Below are 18415 nucleotides of genomic sequence, written 5' to 3'. Positions count from 1 at the left end.
CCTCCAAAATGTTGTTACGGCAAAAAGTCTATACTCACACGCGGCTGTATCAACAGTTGATACGGAAACTTTGACGGCCGATATTCCAGAGCTCTTTCGTCATAAATGTATTTCTTGCTCACTTGGACATTCGTAAAACTATCACGATACTGACATCTACTAGAATTTCTCAAAAATAAAATTGTATTTCATAAAAAAAGATCGATAGTCAAGTGCGCCTCTTCGCGCCTTTTAGTCCTTTAGTTTACATTTTTGTCAACGGATGGTGTTAGTACTAGTATGTCATTCACAACTTTTCATAACTAAGAATGATAAGTGATCATGGTGTCCCACTTGTGTCTATCAACGCAGTGGCCTAAGTACACACACGCCGAGAGTGGTTTATTTATGACGCCGAGTGAATGGCGGAACCACATTCAAAAGATACGGTACGTCTTTGTATGAAATTTTATGTTTTTGTTTTTATAAACATCTAAGAGTGTTGACACACGAGGATTTGTTTTCATATTGTGGAGAATAATCTGTTCTGTCTATATAGTCCAATAAATCATGCCAGAATGCTATAATTTGACATTTAATTGCGGACATAGGTATTTGAAAATATGTACCGCGTACGGGTATAGATAAAACAGAGCAAAATAACGCGTTCAAAAGGTTAAGGTGTAGATGAAAAAAAAAATCTTAGTTATACAATAAAAGCTTGCGTGCTGAGCAGCGAAAGCACTGAAATGATGGTGAGCTCCGGCACTATGAACAAGGGGCAAGTCGAGTTCCCATGTAAGATTGCTTCTTTGGACAGTGGTGTTTGCTCCTAAACTATTCATTTAAATGTTTTTTTTTAAATCGGGGAAAACTGACTTTACACTAGTTTTGGCAACTCCACGATGCAAATTGCGTTTCATATTTTTTATTAAAAACTTGGATGAAACCTGAAGACAAAATGATAATATTTGCCGTCTCTTTGGATAGTATAATATGATTCACAGTTCATAGTTGCACATACATTTGATTTGAAGGATATTCAAGGTAGTTAACGGAGAGTCAGTAGGTTCAAAATGCTTAATTTGAGGTAAATTTTACGAATGAAATATGCACTTGATCATGTCAATGATCGGACTGAATGCTGTAGAAATGAGATCCCTGAGGCCTATGTGTGGTAAACCCTGCATGATCGAGTGAGAAATGTGGAGATCCATAATAAAAGCAAGGCTGATGTAAATGTAATGAGTAAGATTAACCTCTCAGACAAAGACTTTTATCTACTATGTGTTCCTTTGAGAACTGTCAAAACGTGATAATTTTTGTGTTATTTACGAGTTTTGCTAAAAGCTTCATAACTCACGTTTTGGGAAACGTAGCCTCATTCTAAAAAATGTTTTGGAAAGATTATGAAATCCACTATAGCATTGTGTTGTTATACGTAAATATTTGCGTTTCTAAATATACATTTTATGAAAACGTCTAAAATATGTAAGAATCGCTTACAATTATTTCAAAGCCTTGAAAAATGTACTTTTTTCTGAGTATCATAAAGAAATAACACTTTATATATTGAAGAAATATATTTAAAAACTATTAGTCACCTCAAAATATTGACCGTCTAAACTAAAATATTTTTAATAAATTATTTAGAAACGCAATAAATTATGAACGAACAAGATGACAGATTCAATCGGCTTAGATAATGCACCTCTACGTTCCATAGATATTCTTGAATACAGACGCGTAGCGTTATTCATTATCGATACTCTGTTTTTTAAATCATGGCAATCCGTATACTAGTGATGGAAATAAATCGATTTTTGTAAAATCTCGCGCGTTTACGTGAAAAGACGTTCTAATGTCTTGACCGCTATTATCATATTTACGTCTTTTGACGTTCTAATGTTCTGAGTGGTTAAGAAAGGGAATCTTAGATGGTTTGGGAATGTAGAGTGAATGAATGAAGAAAGTAAGGAAAATATATGAGGCAAATGTGAATGGACCCAGAAAGTGGCAAATACTTGAGTCGGGCCATGTCATGAGTCCGAATAATAGAAGAGCATGTATGAATGTGAATGAGGTAAGGAAGTTAGTTATCATGCCAAAAAGTTACAAAACTGCTGCCAGCTGCTCCCAACCGTTTAGAGCCAGTGCGACTATGGCATATTGTGCGAAGGGGAAGGAGTTGGGGAAGAGGAAGTTGGGGAAGTAACTGACTATTCAGATCTGGTCATCAAACACGACTAAAGCCATTTCAAGCAAAGTTTCATTAAGGAATATTAGTAAAAAAATATTATTTTAAAATAATGAATTAAAATATGGCTTTAAAGATACATTTATTAGATCAGCAAATGCTGATTCTGAATCTTTAAGTTTTATTATGCAGTGAATTTTATCAATCGTTCCCGAATAATCGTTTTCCAGCATTTGTCGTTTATTTCTTCAGATCCCGAATTAATTTCATACAAACCTTGCAAAAAATAGATTGCATCTCTATGTATATATATTTCTATGTATCTCTTTACCGCATCCATCGTTTACAGCACGCAGTTTTTGTAATTTTTTTTAAATATTTTGCTCCATCAATCGTTTTTCAAAATGTGAACAGACAAAATCATATTTGTAGCTATATGCTTGAATTCAAGAAATGGTTCCCGTAAATAACAAGCGGAACTATCAACATTTTTGAAATTAGTCATTAGTTGTCGGTATGTCGTTGCAGTGTCAAACACGGCGGTGCACATGTTCGATCTTTTTACTGTGCGGAAAAAAAGACACATTGAAGTTAAAGGGCCAATCCTGCCACGTTGATAAAGAGTCAAAAGAGAGGATCTCTGCGTTGTTTTGCAACAATAGTGATGGAACTGACATACGTGAGCACCTCACACATTGGTAAATTGCTGAAGCCGGTGTTTTAAGAATATGAAAATTCTACTTGTAAAATATTACGCAAATAAAAATGCTTGGATGTTTAAGAACATTTTAAATTTGTTTTTGAGAGACCTTGACGCAGCAATGGGCGTAAAACAACTAAGTAGATATGTAACTGTGTGAAATTTCTATGAATGTAGCATTTTTCTATATTCCCGAATTCATTTTCTCAACAGGTCTCTTCAAAAACGATAAGACATATATGTTTCACTGTATATAATCGTGGAATTACTAAATCACCATTTAAAAATTATTAAAACCGTAAAAGACTTAAACGTCCTGTGATTGGTCAATTTTGTACAAAGTTGCGCTGCGTGGACTTGCACACGGATTACCACTGCGGTTTACAAATTATTTCAAAAGAATTCATGTTTTTTGGAAATCTTGTTAAATATTTAAATTGTAATTTGTTAATTTCGTACTGACCCAAGTGGGATTGACCTTATTGTTAACCAATAAAAATGAGGTATGTATGACGTCATGCTTACCCCATGAGACTTCAATTGTTTTGGCGGGCTTTAAAAAATGCAAACTTTTTCGATATTCTGTTTTTAAAATGTTTATTTTCCATACAAAAATATTTATTTCCCCATACAAACAATTCAACTTTTTAACATAAAAACTACCTACAAAAATTGGAATTTCGAAAAAAGGTTATTCTTCCTTCTTACTTCTAAAATCAGGTAGAATCATCCCACGAAGTTAGCGTACTTTATCCCCGGACACCCTGTATATTTTGAATGTTGGTTTTTCACGAGGGTGATACTGAGAGTGTTTTGGAACATGCCGCAAATAAATATACTATATGAGTCGTGTAATTTCTATACCCGCTATATCATCTTTCATTGATTTGGAGAAAACCGCAAAAAACTGTCACATCTCTAGCGTACATAAGTAAATGCATTACAATTTTTTATATAATGAATTGGAGTAATAAAATTTCGAAAAGCATTTATTTTTCTATATATGTCTAGCAATAATTAAGTTATTTCGATAAATAAAATGGATATAGCGGATTTTGATACTCACTTCGTGATTTTGAAAGTCAACTGAGCCGACATGGCGGGTTTAGAAACTCACGCGTAGATCATTTTGACACACAAGCGTGGCGTCAGAGCGGCGGCCATATTGTATTTTGGCAAAATAACTGCTTTTGATTCGTTGAATCTGATATAGCGGGTTTTGATAGTAACTTTCTGTATGATATAGCGGATTTGGTTTCTCACTCGCAGTTTAAACATGGTTTTTGGTCGCGATAAGGAGGGTTTTGAAACTCAATTTTAGGCTCCTCTTGTTGCTCGCAAAAATGTGAACAAGATGTCATACTCAGATCATTTTGTCAAAAAATCGGATATAGCGGGTATAGAAATTATAGGATTCATATATGTATTTATTCATGCATTTATTATGAATTAATTGTGAAACAACACTAAATAATTAATTTAAAAAAAACTATTTACTTGCACATGTCGAGATTTGTCGAGTCTTACCCCTCGACATGGCATCCGTCAATATTGTTAGTTAGTTCAGTATTAATAGAATACATCCTCTGTCATAATAATTTATAAAATAATTGATTACTTACTTTAGTGGCTTGTAAGTGGAACTTCTGGCGATCTGGACAGACAGATATATCCCTTGACCAATCTCAGGCGCTTTGCTTCGTGTGTACAGTTTGTTCCTTACTTCATGAGTTATACTGAGGGTCAAAGCGGTTATGGCTCTAATAAAAGATAGAGCACAATCTTCGTCAATGTGGGCTACTGTAATAAAAGTTTTACTCAATGAAAAATTATATAATGCAAAGCGAATTTCGAAGTACAGACCATGACGCACATAGTTAACCCTTTCAGCACCGCACTTTTGTGTTCTCATTTTATGCTTGTTAACACCTTAAATAATTATTTGAAAATTTTTGGTATACACATTTTTCTTTTGTGTAATAATTTAGATTTAAAAAAAAAGATTTTTATTATTTATAGGACTCAAAGGGATTTTTTTTATTATTGATTATTTCTAGGAAAAAACGCCTATCACACAAACAACTGTGTAATTTAAAAAAATATTAATTTTCAGTGTAACATTAAAAATATAAAGATATATCCAAGCAAAACAGACGAAATAGGAACTGTCATTTTATTTATGGTATTTGTCATTGGAATAAAGATTGCTACCTAGCAGAAAAAATAGACGCCATTAGGAATTACCTTCACAAGCGATATTCAAAATACTTGGGGAACATTGACTCACAAAATCAAGAGATATAATTTTTTTTCACATTCCTGTGGAAGAACTCTGGTATTAAAGAGATGATAAATAATGTCACCTAAAAATAATAATATTTCATGTTGAAAATACCTGTATTTGGAGTAGTTCTATCAAAAATTTGGTATATTAATAATGAGTAATATTTATGAAAGAGCTCTAAACTTCCAAGTCGGATTTTTGATAAAATTTCATATACTCCATCGGCTAAAGCGGCTTTCATGTCATCTTTAAAACTGGAAGACAAATAAAAATATAACATCTTGGTATTTAGCAGTAACTTTTTGCTTTGACATATTAATGAAAATAAAGCAATTACTTTGTTTATAACCAAGAAATTTTATTTGCTATGACCGACAGGTTTCATTTATTATAAACATCTGCAGGGTACAAAATTAAACTAATCCATAAACATAGTGAGTGTGTGTTTATATAAACATATAGAGGGAGACTAAACATAACATAAAATAACTAAAATTATAAAAATCTATATACATAGAAGTTCATGCTATCTCTCTGTTCTTTTATTACTCCCTCTATACGTATATTTAAACACACAAACTGATTAGTAATTTTGTACCTTGAAGATATAATAAGTGAAACCCGTTAGTCATAGCAAATAAAATTTTGTGGTGATAAACAAAGTAATTGTTTTATTTAAATAATATATATACTTTTGAGGATATAGTTCCGAGCACAGTGAAATCAGTTACTCTGTGACAGTATTATGCACTATTCAAATTTAAATGAAAAAATGAGTACCCTGCTGACGGACGCCTACACTACAAGTACGTAAACCTCAAATCTACTGAGAATCCCGAAATTAAATACATCTTTTGGCCAGAAAAAACATAAATTCTATGCAACAAAAGTGTATTATGCCCTTCCAAATGAAATTAGAAACACCATGGAGATAAAAAAAGTGTAAAAACGACATCAAAATATGGCTAACTAAACACGAAGATGAGGAAATCATAAAAATTATGAAGTAACATCAACACACCAGCCAACAAACATGAAGATTTATTTTTTGGAATAACTTAATGAGTAAAACCTCAAATTGTAAAATTTAATTATTGAAGACAATATTAGCGATTGTTTAACGAAAATTTGACCCAGATACATCAGAAAAAGATACGAGACGCCGCTTTACCAACTGAGCTAATGGGACCTTATCTCCTTCGGTCATATTTAACTGTATCATACTTCGAATAAGAACTACCAACATTATCTTCATGTTCTCATTGTACATTTTTATTGGCTGCTATCTTTATGTATGATCGCAAGATTCAACTTGAACTAAATGCAATCTAGACATTGTCTTGGATAAATATTTCCTATTTTTATTTTAATGTGCGACATCTATTGACTTTTCTGCAAGTCTAGGATGAATATTTATTTTTGGAATAACTTATTGAGTAAAACCTCAAATTGTAAATAAATTGTATCAAAGACAATATAAGCGATTCTTAAATGAAAATTTGATTAAGAAAAAAAAGAAAAAAAAAGTCACACAATAAATGGTTGGTTGATTTAAATTTTAAAAAGGAACATGTATCTTCTATGTAGGTACCTATTTACCCTTTTCCAACAGTATGACCTTTGATTTTCACACATTCTATTACAGGCACGCTGAGGCTCGGTTGAAATTTCTCTACCTGTTAAATGCACTGTCTATGAGAATAAAAAGTTACAACGGAGCCATCAGGGATACAGTCATAATGAAATTATACCATTTCATAACTTACTTTTCTTTTGCCCCTCTCAAATGAACCACAAAAGGAAACATGAGATATGTGTGCAGATCCTGAATGACTTCATTTGGCAGACTTTTGATCAGTTGTATCAGAGAAACAAGAACGCTTCTCTGAGGCTGCTTTAGAAATGAATCGCACATTGGTTTGAATCTCATAAAGGCCTCGGCAACTTGCGGCGACTCCATTTTGATAATCTCTGCTTGCTGAAAATAACAAAGATATAAATATTAACCACTACAATACAACGGAGGAAAGGTCGGAACAGCGAAAAACTTGATTTATTACCGTGGCGTCTGTATGGTAGGTTAGTTTAACTGACTAACTATCTAACCATCACGCCGTTTCATCGTTTTCACTTAGGCAGAGGACGGACCGCCAATTCGGTCTTTGCACACACTCCTTGACTCATTTACATTCCTACATACTCTTCTATTATTCTGACTCTTGACATGCCCGACTCAAGAACCTGATTCACTTGGATGTCACGTCTTTCTCGGGAGTCCCCGACTTCAGCTACCATTCATATTTGCGTCATTTATTCTCCTTACACTCCTTTCTTCGCTCATTCGCTCTAGATGCCCAAACCATCTGAGCGTTCCTTTCTTAATCTTACTCATTACGCTTTTATCAGTCTTGCATTCTTAGCGAATCTCAACATTTCTCACACGATCATACATGGTTTTAGCCTCAGTTAGGTTAAGACGGTAAAACAATAAGAATTCAGTGTTACATAACATAACCCCTGATTAATTATTACGAGAGTAAGTACTCGGCAAGTACGTTTGTTAATTCATTTGATTCTTAACACATTCACGGAAACTTGCCGGAAAATGCTAGAAAACAGAGGTTTGTGATATGACAAATACTATAACACATGCTTCGACACGGGACACCTTGTGTTTTGTGAAGTGGATGAAGTCAGTAATAAACAAAATATTGTCTTTGGGCAGGGCCGGCCCTATGCGGGCGCAATTGGAGCAGTCCGCTTCGGGCGCCGAATTGTCAAGGCACCAAGGCGCTGATAATACCTAACACCTAACAGTCCTAACACATCGCCCTTGAGATTATTTTTCACAAAAACGACGCTACACAAACATACAAATCATCCGAATATTGTTGATTACGGTAATCACCTACCTAGACGTATACTGGATTTGACAAAGGGTGTCAAAATTTTACTCGCCCCAGGCACCGTTTGGCTCAGGGCCGGCCCTGTCTTTGGGTGTGACACTATCAAGCATAGAAGTGTTCGTATTGTGACACAAATAGACATACTACACACTACTGCAATACCAAAGTTGACTACCCTGTCCATTGTGTCGTATCGCATCCCAGACTAAAAGACGTATGTGAACATTGAGTCATATCACATCTTTAAATAGTATAAAACTAAGTCGCTGTAGAGTGAAAAGTCACTAACAAATTGACAGCGATAATGGGTGTTTTGTCTATTTAAGGATGATATATTTAAGTCTGAGAATATAATAATTGTGGTTTCATTCAATCGTATTTAAGTCTGAGAATATAATAATTATGGTTTCATTCAATCGTATTTAAGTCTGAGAATATAATAATTGTGGTTTCATTCAACCGTATTTAAGTCTGAGAATATAATAATTGTGGTTTCATTCAATCGTATTTAAGTCTGAGAATATAATAATTGTGGTTTCATTCGATTGTATTTAAGTCTGAGAATATAATAATTGTGGTTTCATTCAATCATATTTAAGCTTTGGAATATAATAACTGTGGATTCATTTAATCGTATTTAAGTCTTAGAATATAATAATTGTGATTTCATTCAAACGTATTTAAGTCTGAGAATATAATAATTGTGGTTTCATTCAATCGTATTTAAGTCTGAGAATGTAATAATAACACGATCAGATCTTTAAAGCATATTTTGACAGCCTCCGTAGTCGAGGATTAAGGCTCTCGAATAATACAGTCTTCTAAAAGTGTTTTTGACATTCAGTTTATATTTATGCAGACCTTTATTATAAAACAATTTGTATTTAAAGTTAATAATAATAGCTAAACTAATTGTCATTATGGGAAAAAAAAATAAGAATGCAAAGACATAATGATAATAATAACAATATTTTGAAGTTGAAAGCAAACTTCAACCTACAAATTCAAAGAATCAATGAGCCCCAATGAATAAAGCAAAAAAGCTCTGATTTAAAAAATAAATAAGCTTAATATTTATACAGTCAAACTTGGTTATAACGAGCACATGGGGACCGGAGCATGAGGGGACAGAATAAAGTAGCTTCTCATAGCCGTTAATCATTATATCCAAAAAAGGTTTTTTTTAAAGGAAAAAAAAAGTATAAAAAGTACCTACCTATTTGCCTCTACTATCAATATATTTGCAAAAGTACAATACATTTTCGAAATAGGGGTACGCGTTTCTTATTAAAAAAATAATTAGAAAAATACACTTTTATTACTCAAATTTACTATCAATGATTGTTTTAAAGATTTCATGGTTCTCAATTTCCTCTTCAAAACAATCAACGCATTATAACTATCATCACCTGGTTCAAGGTTTCCAAGAAAAATATCACTAAATTGTCTATCTTATTTTCACTAATCGCAGCCCCATTCTTGTGGCCCGCATATCAATTTCATACGGCTCACTTGGCTGCAGAGAAAAATCTGGTGAAAAATTTTTTTGCTGAAAACATTTTTTTATAGAGTTTTGGTTAATTTACGCTGCATTTCCTAAATGGAATCAGTTTGCATTGCACAAAATTCAAAAAAAAAATCTACAGAAACCTTAACTCTTGAATTAAGAAGTTACAAGTGAATTTAAAAAAAAAAAAAAATCCACTAATAGGTCGCGGCCTATTTGAAAAATAGACAAAGCGGCCCGTCTGCTGAAAAAGTTGTGCATCACTTTCATAAATTTTCCCTGTGCAGGGATGCAGGTACTCGTAACTAGGTACCTTCATAAACATATTTATTGGTTTTTAAAAATAAATTGACGATGAGTTGTAATACAACAGATGACTTAAAAAGGGAATAAATTTGCAAAGCTCAAATTTCGCATGACTTTTGCAGATTTTATGACAATTTTACATTGTGCCTGATAGATAGCAATGGTTCACATAGCCGACAATCTTACACAGGTGGTGCCATAAAAATATTATGGGAACTTCCTATCCCTAACTTTGTGTGTTACTACTTACTTCAAGAATAATTCCCAACTATTTTTTCAGACCTAATGACCCATTCATGTTTTCAGAAATTGTGTTGACAAAATTATTTGCTCGTTATAGTCAACAATTATATGAAGATAAGCCTGAACTAAAATATCGTTTTGTAATTGCTCTTTATAGCCGTGATCGTCATAACCAAGTTCGACTGTACTTCTTGAATAATTGAAAAATTACTTTGTGGTGTCCTTTTAATTTAAATAAAGTAAATAACTTTGTAAACACCACTATACTAATATTACTACTTTGTGTAATGCCCCTAGGACATTTTCAATTGAGGCCACTATTGCAGAACTGCATTATTTACCTTATCAACACCCAAATACACAAAGAAAACACTAAAATAACAAATGAAAACATACCACATTGACCATGACTGCAGATTTAGGAGATCACTTATCAAGAAAACAGGTTATTAGTTGAATTGAAAGCTTCCAAAGGGGTGTTTCGTGTCACCAACACCAATAAATCACTGATAGCTACAAATATGCAGACACAACACGAGCAACAAGTAATCTACAATATTATTATGAAGAAGTGAGTTCTAGCAAAAGGTGCATGCTTAAACGTTTGCTGTGGTTTTATAGAAATATGGAAAACACTAGCTCAGTCACATTTCGTTCAGTGGCACCATGTTCTTCCTCCAGAAACCCGGTACTATTCTTTTATGTTTACTATCTACATGACAGGAAATCAATAATCGAGGACCGATTATCAAAGGCAAGGTTTTATTTCATATGCAAGTTGTTTTCTTGTCAATTAGGGAGCAAACATAAAGCTTGTATGTTTGAGTTGCCCATATGAACCATAACAACTATATGAACTAACTTTGAAAAACTGCGTATTTCACGATTTGAAACATAAATAAACCACTCACTGATTTGAAATAAAATTCGTAAACAAGCTGCGTAACATAACCGCTAGAGCGCTAAACTTGGCTGAACTAGATTGAGGAAAGTCTATTTTTGTTTATTATTTGTCGCGGTGCTTGACTAAGCAAAATGAGAAGTGTTCGTTAACCTATTGTAAAATATAAGGGCTGTGATTTACCAAAGCGGTAATAGCTGTCTACTTCGAAGAAAGGTAGAAATGTTATTTTTTTCCCAGTATTTGCGGAGCTCCCGCCGCATAAATAAACCAATCACTCCCGCCGGTTCACGTTGACAGATGTCAAACTTGATTACTTTATGCCCTGTTCGTAACAGCTACGTTTCCTCCGAACACGAACGTACAAAGGTAATTTATTAATTTCCAGGGTATATATTTTAATTCATAAATTACGTTATTATTTTTAAATACGCTTACGATAACCGATGAAAAATGAATATATTTTTCATTTATGGTAGTTACAACATCTACAATCGTTATAATCATTTTAAAAATAAGTGTTGTTCGTAAAATCACCCAAATATAAATAGATAACCCTGTTCGCGCAAGAGATGTTGAGAAATAGAGAACTGTCATTAGTAATTAAATTATATTATGTGAAAAAATAGTGCTTCTTCTAATTTTATTATCTTCTTTGATGCATTAGATTGGTTAAAGTTCATGATTAACAGATAAGATTGACAATGTTCAGTTTAAAGGGATTCAGTGTAGTTAAAAACATCTCAAATATTTTGAGGTTATGTCATGTTGTACCCGGAGATCAATTCAATATAAAAAAGTTGCAAGTGCTGAAGACATTCGACAAAACAGTGGATCCTTATTCAAAAATATACATCGAGACGCCCATGCATGTAAGAATACAACCGATAGATTTACAGGAGCATCCAAATGGCGATCGGTTGATTTTGTCTCTCTTCAGTGACAAGAAGCAGAACTCTTCAGACTTTGCTATAAAGCATTCGGCGAAGCGGGTTGATGTCATCGGTAGTAAAGACTCTCCCAGTTCTGATGCCATTTGTGTTATATATGCCCCTATTCGTGCCAGTTTTGACATACAAGCAACTGGCAAGTCATGCATTTCTATAGCCAAAATGCACTCCGACGATTGCACCCTTAAGACTGACTCGGGTTCCGTAACCTTAAACGATGTTCGTGGAAAGAATATACAAGTCCGTAGTGAGGAAGGCTCCATCACATGTCAAGGGACATTGCTAGCTGAAAACATAGATTTTCGCACAGATTCTAATGGCGATGTAATTTGCGAACACATCAGAGCAAACGTGTTCAAAGTAGCCACTGGCGACGGGAACATTACCACCGAGTCCTGCTACTCCGATGAGTCACACTTTACCACCGTCCTCGGAAGTTTGAGTCTAGAAAATGTCCATCGCAACTGTATGGTTGAAATTTTGAAACAAGGAGATTTAAAGATGACTGGTTTTGATGGGACTATAAAGGCCATCTTGAAGAGAGGGAATGTTCACCTGCAAGCCTCCAAGTTCCTCAACAAGAACAGCATATTTGTACATGAATCGGGAACGGTGGATGTCCGGATCCCGGAATCTTTTACCGAGATGTGTTTGATAGAAGTTATTGCCAACAAATTAACTATGGAAGAAGACATCTTGAAACATGGGAAGCTAGTGGAGGATCCTCTCCATCACAAGTTTACATATGGACAAGATAACAACGGGGAAAAAGTAGATGAACTTTACGTTGATTGTCGAAATGGAAGCGTTGAAATCAAATTGTCATCATGGAAAAAGATGTTGCAAGATAAAGGACTAAAGATTGATTAAAACATTGTACCTCTGCTTAAGTTATTGTGCCCAACTGTAGAAGATTAATTATAATATTGTAGTTGAGATTGATTAGAGTGTAAATGTTTGGTGTAAATTTTTTAGGCATATCTATTCACTTTTTACAACTGCAAGATTTACATTTACAACAAATACATTAAAAATTACCATTCTGATATTAATGTTATCTTCATGAGAAATGATGATCAATTATTATTATTAAGACAGTAATTATGATGTTCTTTTTACGCATTTGATAATACACAGGTCAATACTCATTCTTCATTTGAAAGAATCTGAAATATTTTTATTGACGATATTAATTTCTATTAGCCTCCAAAAAACAATTCATTAACATCATATCAGAAATCAAAAAAATAGCAAGCGATATGAGTTAGATAGATTTTCTATTTAAAATCTAATTAGAACTTTTATCGTTGTCAATACCGTTATTCTGTAATAATACTTCCTCGTTATTAATATTGTAATATTGTAGATTGACTGCTAGTTTTAAATATCGTGATAAGTTCACCTATGTATCTCACCCAACCTTTTTCAAAGCCTATCGATAGAGGCCTCGAATTGGGGTAGTCAATTGCCATAAGGCTTTATGTGTTAGCAGAACTTACCAAATGTTATCATCCAGTGGGTTTCCAAAGATTTTTGCTCAAAATTAAAAAGACTTCCGTAAACCTGTTGTAAAATATCTTTATTGATTGCTAGCAATGCCGTTTGCATTTTTCGTAGAGGAATATTTTTGAGTAAAGCTAAATGCATGTTCTTTGTCTCAATATATTTTTGTCTTATTTCAAATTGTCCCGTAATTTTAATGATAAAATATAAATTACCATGAATTGAACTCGATGAGAGCTCCACTGGCACTCAACATATAATTCCAAGAAGTGTGATCCACACCGATTTGGATCAAAACTAGTGTGTCCAGTTTACATAAGACCTTTCGACTTCTAGGCCCCAGACAGGCCAGTGAAATTGATAATCTGTTTGAGAATTTTGATTTTAGAAAATGTTTGTTAACTACTTCACCAGAAGTAAGGAAACATTAAGCTTCCTTTAGCCACACAGACATGCCAACAAAAAACTTCAATTGGTTCTGTTTAGTTCCCATCGAGCATCATCAGTCAAAAAAATCAGATGGACAAGGTTCATTTACATATTATAATAGTTTGTAATTTTAAAATCCATAATCTGTTTTCCTAGTATTCATGCTAGTGACAGACACGCTATACGCATCAAAGATTTTTTGGTTGTAGCCTATATAGATTATATGTTGAGGTGTCACACTACGCTATAATATTACTCTGCCATAGGGAGAGTGATAGGGGGATAGAGAGGGGGTAAGATCAATTGGGGAGCTCCTGTTGAAATATCATTTCTTTCTATGGGATCTGTTACCTTGACAGCTGACTGCCGCATGATCACGGCAGCTCCCTAAATTGACAGCATCATTTTCAAATATCGCCTGGCGAGCAGATCACAGCATGTCATCTTCGCCATGCCCACACTTATAACCCATCATCTGTCAAGTGTGACAGGTCTGTGGGATTGTATGGTGAGCAATATGGTGATATAGATCAAGCCCAAAAACGCTTTGGTGCGTATAGCGTAATGTGTCAGCACCCTAAATTGTTTTATTAAAGTATGTATCGGAAGATTTTTCTGTTCGGAAACCCATTGTAACAGAAATTAGAGGACAACACTGGTTATAACTATCTGTAGGAAGAAAACACTGTCTAATTTAATATTTATTGATGTTTGTATTTTTTTTAAGGATATATCTTCATTATTTACCATATGCAAAGTATTATAATGCAAAATTAATTAGGAACGCATCAAAAAAGCAAAAACAGGAATGCAACATGTATGACATTCCCGTACAGGGATAACCGGTGGATCACATATTCGACAGCCGCATAGATCAGGTTATTAATCTATCTAGTCTGGACTTATATAAGCAGAAATGTTGGAAAATTTAATCAGAAGTGATTGGATGTTTTGCTTCCCAAATCTTGTCCAAATATGTGGAAGAATCTGGGAGTGTTCATAATTTGTACCTATTCTAGACTGAAAACACCCCTGCATTATGTAAATAATATATTGTTACTATAGTATTTATTGCTTTATGTTAATCATTGTGTATATTTCATTGTTATTTATTGTAATAAAAATGGTTTTGGGTTTTACCACGCTGGTGGGCAGGTCCAATATTTTTTATTTGATTCAATTCTTTAGAATGTTGGAATCTTCAAATGGATATTTTTGATTCAATTCTTTAGAATGTTGGAATCTTCAAATGGATATTTTTGATTCAATTGTTTAGAATATTGGAATCTTCAATTGGATATTTTTGATTCAATTCTTTAGAATGGTGGAATCTTCAATGTATATTTTTGCATTATGGTTTTGCTTGATTTTAAGCCATATTAGAATATTTATCATCACAAATGTATAGTTATTTACAAACAATACAAAACAATTATTTATCTAATCATTTTTTGAATTGTCACTAAATATATTAAAAAAAGAACAATATTCAAATTAGTAAATTATTATTGATATAATTTGTATCCCAAAGGTAGGTAGGTAGGTACCTAAATATTAAATTATTGGTTTCATCAGTTTCATTTATTTATGGACGTAGGTACTTACATTTTTCTTTATTTGTGTGTGATTGTTGTGTTCACCCAACTTAGTCCATTAGGGGATGACCTGTTCCAAGGATAACAATTCAGAACTGAGATGGCTATAGGAAAATGATGTTTTCTAGGTATTAAAAAAGGTACCAAACTTACATATGTCCAACACAATTTTTTATAATATAATAACTCATTCGTACACGGTTTAAATTGACCACATGAGAATGGGTTGTTTCCATGATCCGTTTTTATATTTCACAGACATGATTTGCTATTCGCTACTCACTCCTGCAAAATATTCACTCCCCCCTTTCTCAAGACCCTTCACACAGCATCCCCAAAGATGACTTGTGTTTTATTTATTTTTTATATTAATCCCACACAGGAGGCCCACAGAAAAAATAATTTCCCTCAGGGCCTATGTCATCTTTTGGGATGCTGTGTGGAGGGTGATTTTTAATGAAAGGAAGTTCTGGGAAGGTAAAAGATATGAGGGTTGGGTAGAAATCTAGGGATCATTATGTCCAGGAGTGATGGACATATGAATATATCCCTCCCACTGCGGCGCAAGGCGATGGGTTGGGAGAACAGTTGGAGAGGTCAAAGGGTCTCCCCAAACCTGGAATTATCACATTGACAATCTTACAACTAGGGTAAGAAAATTTACTCACATTTTCTTTGCAGTGCGAAACATAATTAGACAAGTAGATCTAAGAAAAATATATTTCAGACTGTGCAACCCCCTCTTAATGTATGGTTGCATTGGCTGGGGAGCATCAGGAAGATCAATTCTAGATCCACTTATGAAGGCCCAGAAATCAATAATTAAAGTCATAATGCGCAAACCATATAGGTTCTCTAGCGATGAGCTCTTTAAACAATTTAATGTAGGTACTTGATGTTCGTCAAAACTATATAAAAAAGGTTACTATCCATGTACATAAAAATCTAGAAAATATTAATAAAATTGACCATAAACACATCACAAGAAGCCACACCAGAAATGACCTTATGATCCCAACGAGCAATACGGCAAAGTACCAAAAGACACGCACATACTTGGGACCTAAATTGTGCAACAAAATCCCCCCTGAATTAAACATTAAAACTTGTAATATTTCATACATAGGCCCAGTAATAACTAAATGGCTGATTGGACTGGGCAGAGGAGAATCTGAAAAAATGTTAAAAAACGTCACGTAATAAATAGACATAGACTAATCACACACTATATATATCTTCCATTATTCTAATTATTGCTCATACACAACAGCTCAAGTTCGTCTCTATCATAAGATTGTAACGATTAAACAAATTAAAACATTAATGAGATATATTATAGACATAGACAAATCACACACTTACTTTCACATATTTTTTGGTTTCTTGGAACGGGCAATTTGCCTAGTTAGGAACCAATAATTTCGACCTGATAAAGTACAATAATCAATAATCACAAAATATTTTAATTATATCTTGTATCATATTGTACTGTGTGTAAATTTAAATGAATAAATAAAAAAAAATTAAAAAAAAACCAGTCTCTTCCGATCTGACACGCCACGCAGCTGATGGGCAGGTGCTTCCTAAACACACCTCACCCGATGAAACCCGCGGACACACCTGCAAAATCACCAAACGTAGCGAGTGAGTTAATATTAAGAAAACAAGTATTGGTCAGGTTATTAATATCATTTTTCTATACCAAATAATAGACCAGAATTGAGCATTTTTTTGAAAGAGCTAATAATAGAGCGAAGATTACTTTAAAAAATGTTGTCTCTTTCGCGGAGCACGGTAGGTGGCGTGACTGTCCCACTTTCGGTGATTTGTCAATAAATTTATCTGACAGTATACAGGCAACTCGCATTGTAATATCACCATTAATATCGGTCCGTAAAAATAAAATCTGCTTACGAATTAAGTCCTGCTTCTACTAATTTAGTGCTTACAAATTGCTGGCTGCGTAACAAACTTAACTACATATCCCAAATCGGGTAAACAAAAGTTTGGGCTTGTTTTCAAAATTTTATACTTTGTTACACTATTAAGACACTTTTACAAATGTGTTATAATTTACCCGCCATACTCAATTTTAGGCGATTCGTTAAAGAAATAACATTCTGATCCATAAGATCAATAAGATCCTGCATATAAAAGCCTCATAATGGACAGCGTTGCAAACCTTTGCCTTACTTTAGCGAACTTTACTTGTCTACGCATGGTCTGATTATTTCAATGTGCGCTCTTCGGTGGTCAATGTACGACTGATGTCATAGTTTATTCAAAGCATCTTCGAACCCTGCTGGTTCCAAAAATATGGTCATGTGGTTTGCCTACAGCTCGTCGAAATGATACTTATTTCACGCTAGGGTAAGTCTATTAATTTGCATGTCTATGGTTGTCTCTTGTCTCTGCTAAATAATTCTACAAATGGTATTTTCAAGGGGGTATAACTGCGATCGAAAATTGAACCGAAATATTGTAACGTCATATGATTGCCTAACCATATCCACCAATGAAAAACTCTGAAAGTCTATGGAATAAACTTTCAGAGTTTTTCATTGATGTATAGTATAATAGGTAGGCTCCGAATGAAAATTTTACTGTCAATATATTGGCATATCTATGGTTTTTTAGGACTAATTTGTTTCATTCGAAAAGCCCGAAGATATCGATCTAGTGAGTGGTTTATTTATGGGCATGTTCTTTGATATGTTAAAAGTATACATGGCATTATCATGCTTCCATATTCTATTGTTATCGCAGTACTGAATTCAAGTAAGCTGTACATTTCAATTAAATAAAAAAAAAACATCAGAAAATAACTAAGTGCTGTATTTGAGGACTTTGTCACTAGTTATTGTAATTTAGACCAACTCTAAATCGGAGGAAAACTCTTTATCTTGTTATTTATA

The 18415-nt window shown here is 33.8% G+C and overlaps 2 protein-coding genes across 4 annotated transcripts in view; one reads left to right on the top strand and one right to left on the bottom strand.

Annotated features, from left to right (window-relative positions):
* The window catches only part of Tti1 (Telo2 interacting protein 1), a 37392-nt gene extending 26084 nt beyond the window's left edge, over nucleotides 1-11308 (bottom strand). For 2 of the 3 annotated variants that reach the window (XM_089639583.1, XM_089639585.1), the window contains exons 1-5: nucleotides 11207-11308; nucleotides 10519-10635; nucleotides 6927-7138; nucleotides 5272-5414; nucleotides 4499-4676 (exon numbers count right to left, since the gene is read on the bottom strand). In XM_089639583.1, the coding sequence (XP_089495709.1) occupies nucleotides 4499-4676; nucleotides 5272-5414; nucleotides 6927-7138; nucleotides 10519-10530 (545 nt within the window). In that variant the 5' untranslated portion in view covers nucleotides 10531-10635; nucleotides 11207-11308. The remainder of the gene's footprint in view (nucleotides 1-4498; nucleotides 4677-5271; nucleotides 5415-6926; nucleotides 7139-10518; nucleotides 10636-11206) is intronic. The other variant, XM_089639584.1, reaches the window with a different exon arrangement.
* A 286-nt stretch (nucleotides 11309-11594) lies between these two features.
* On the top strand, nucleotides 11595-15658 carry LOC149418002 (protein FAM185A). Its single transcript, XM_089639277.1, has one exon. It carries the CDS (start codon nucleotides 11728-11730, stop codon nucleotides 12841-12843), a length of 1116 nt encoding a protein of 371 aa, XP_089495403.1. The 5' UTR covers nucleotides 11595-11727; the 3' UTR covers nucleotides 12844-15658.
* Nucleotides 15659-18415: the final 2757 nt, after the last annotated feature.

This window comes from Hesperophylax consimilis, chromosome 14 (assembly GCF_061612785.1).
Source record: "Hesperophylax consimilis isolate HC1 chromosome 14, BYU_Hcon_1.0, whole genome shotgun sequence".
NCBI classification, from domain to species: domain Eukaryota; kingdom Metazoa; phylum Arthropoda; class Insecta; order Trichoptera; family Limnephilidae; genus Hesperophylax; species Hesperophylax consimilis.
The sequence above is the reverse complement of the archived record's forward strand: the minus strand, read 5'-3'. Positions and strand labels throughout refer to the sequence as shown.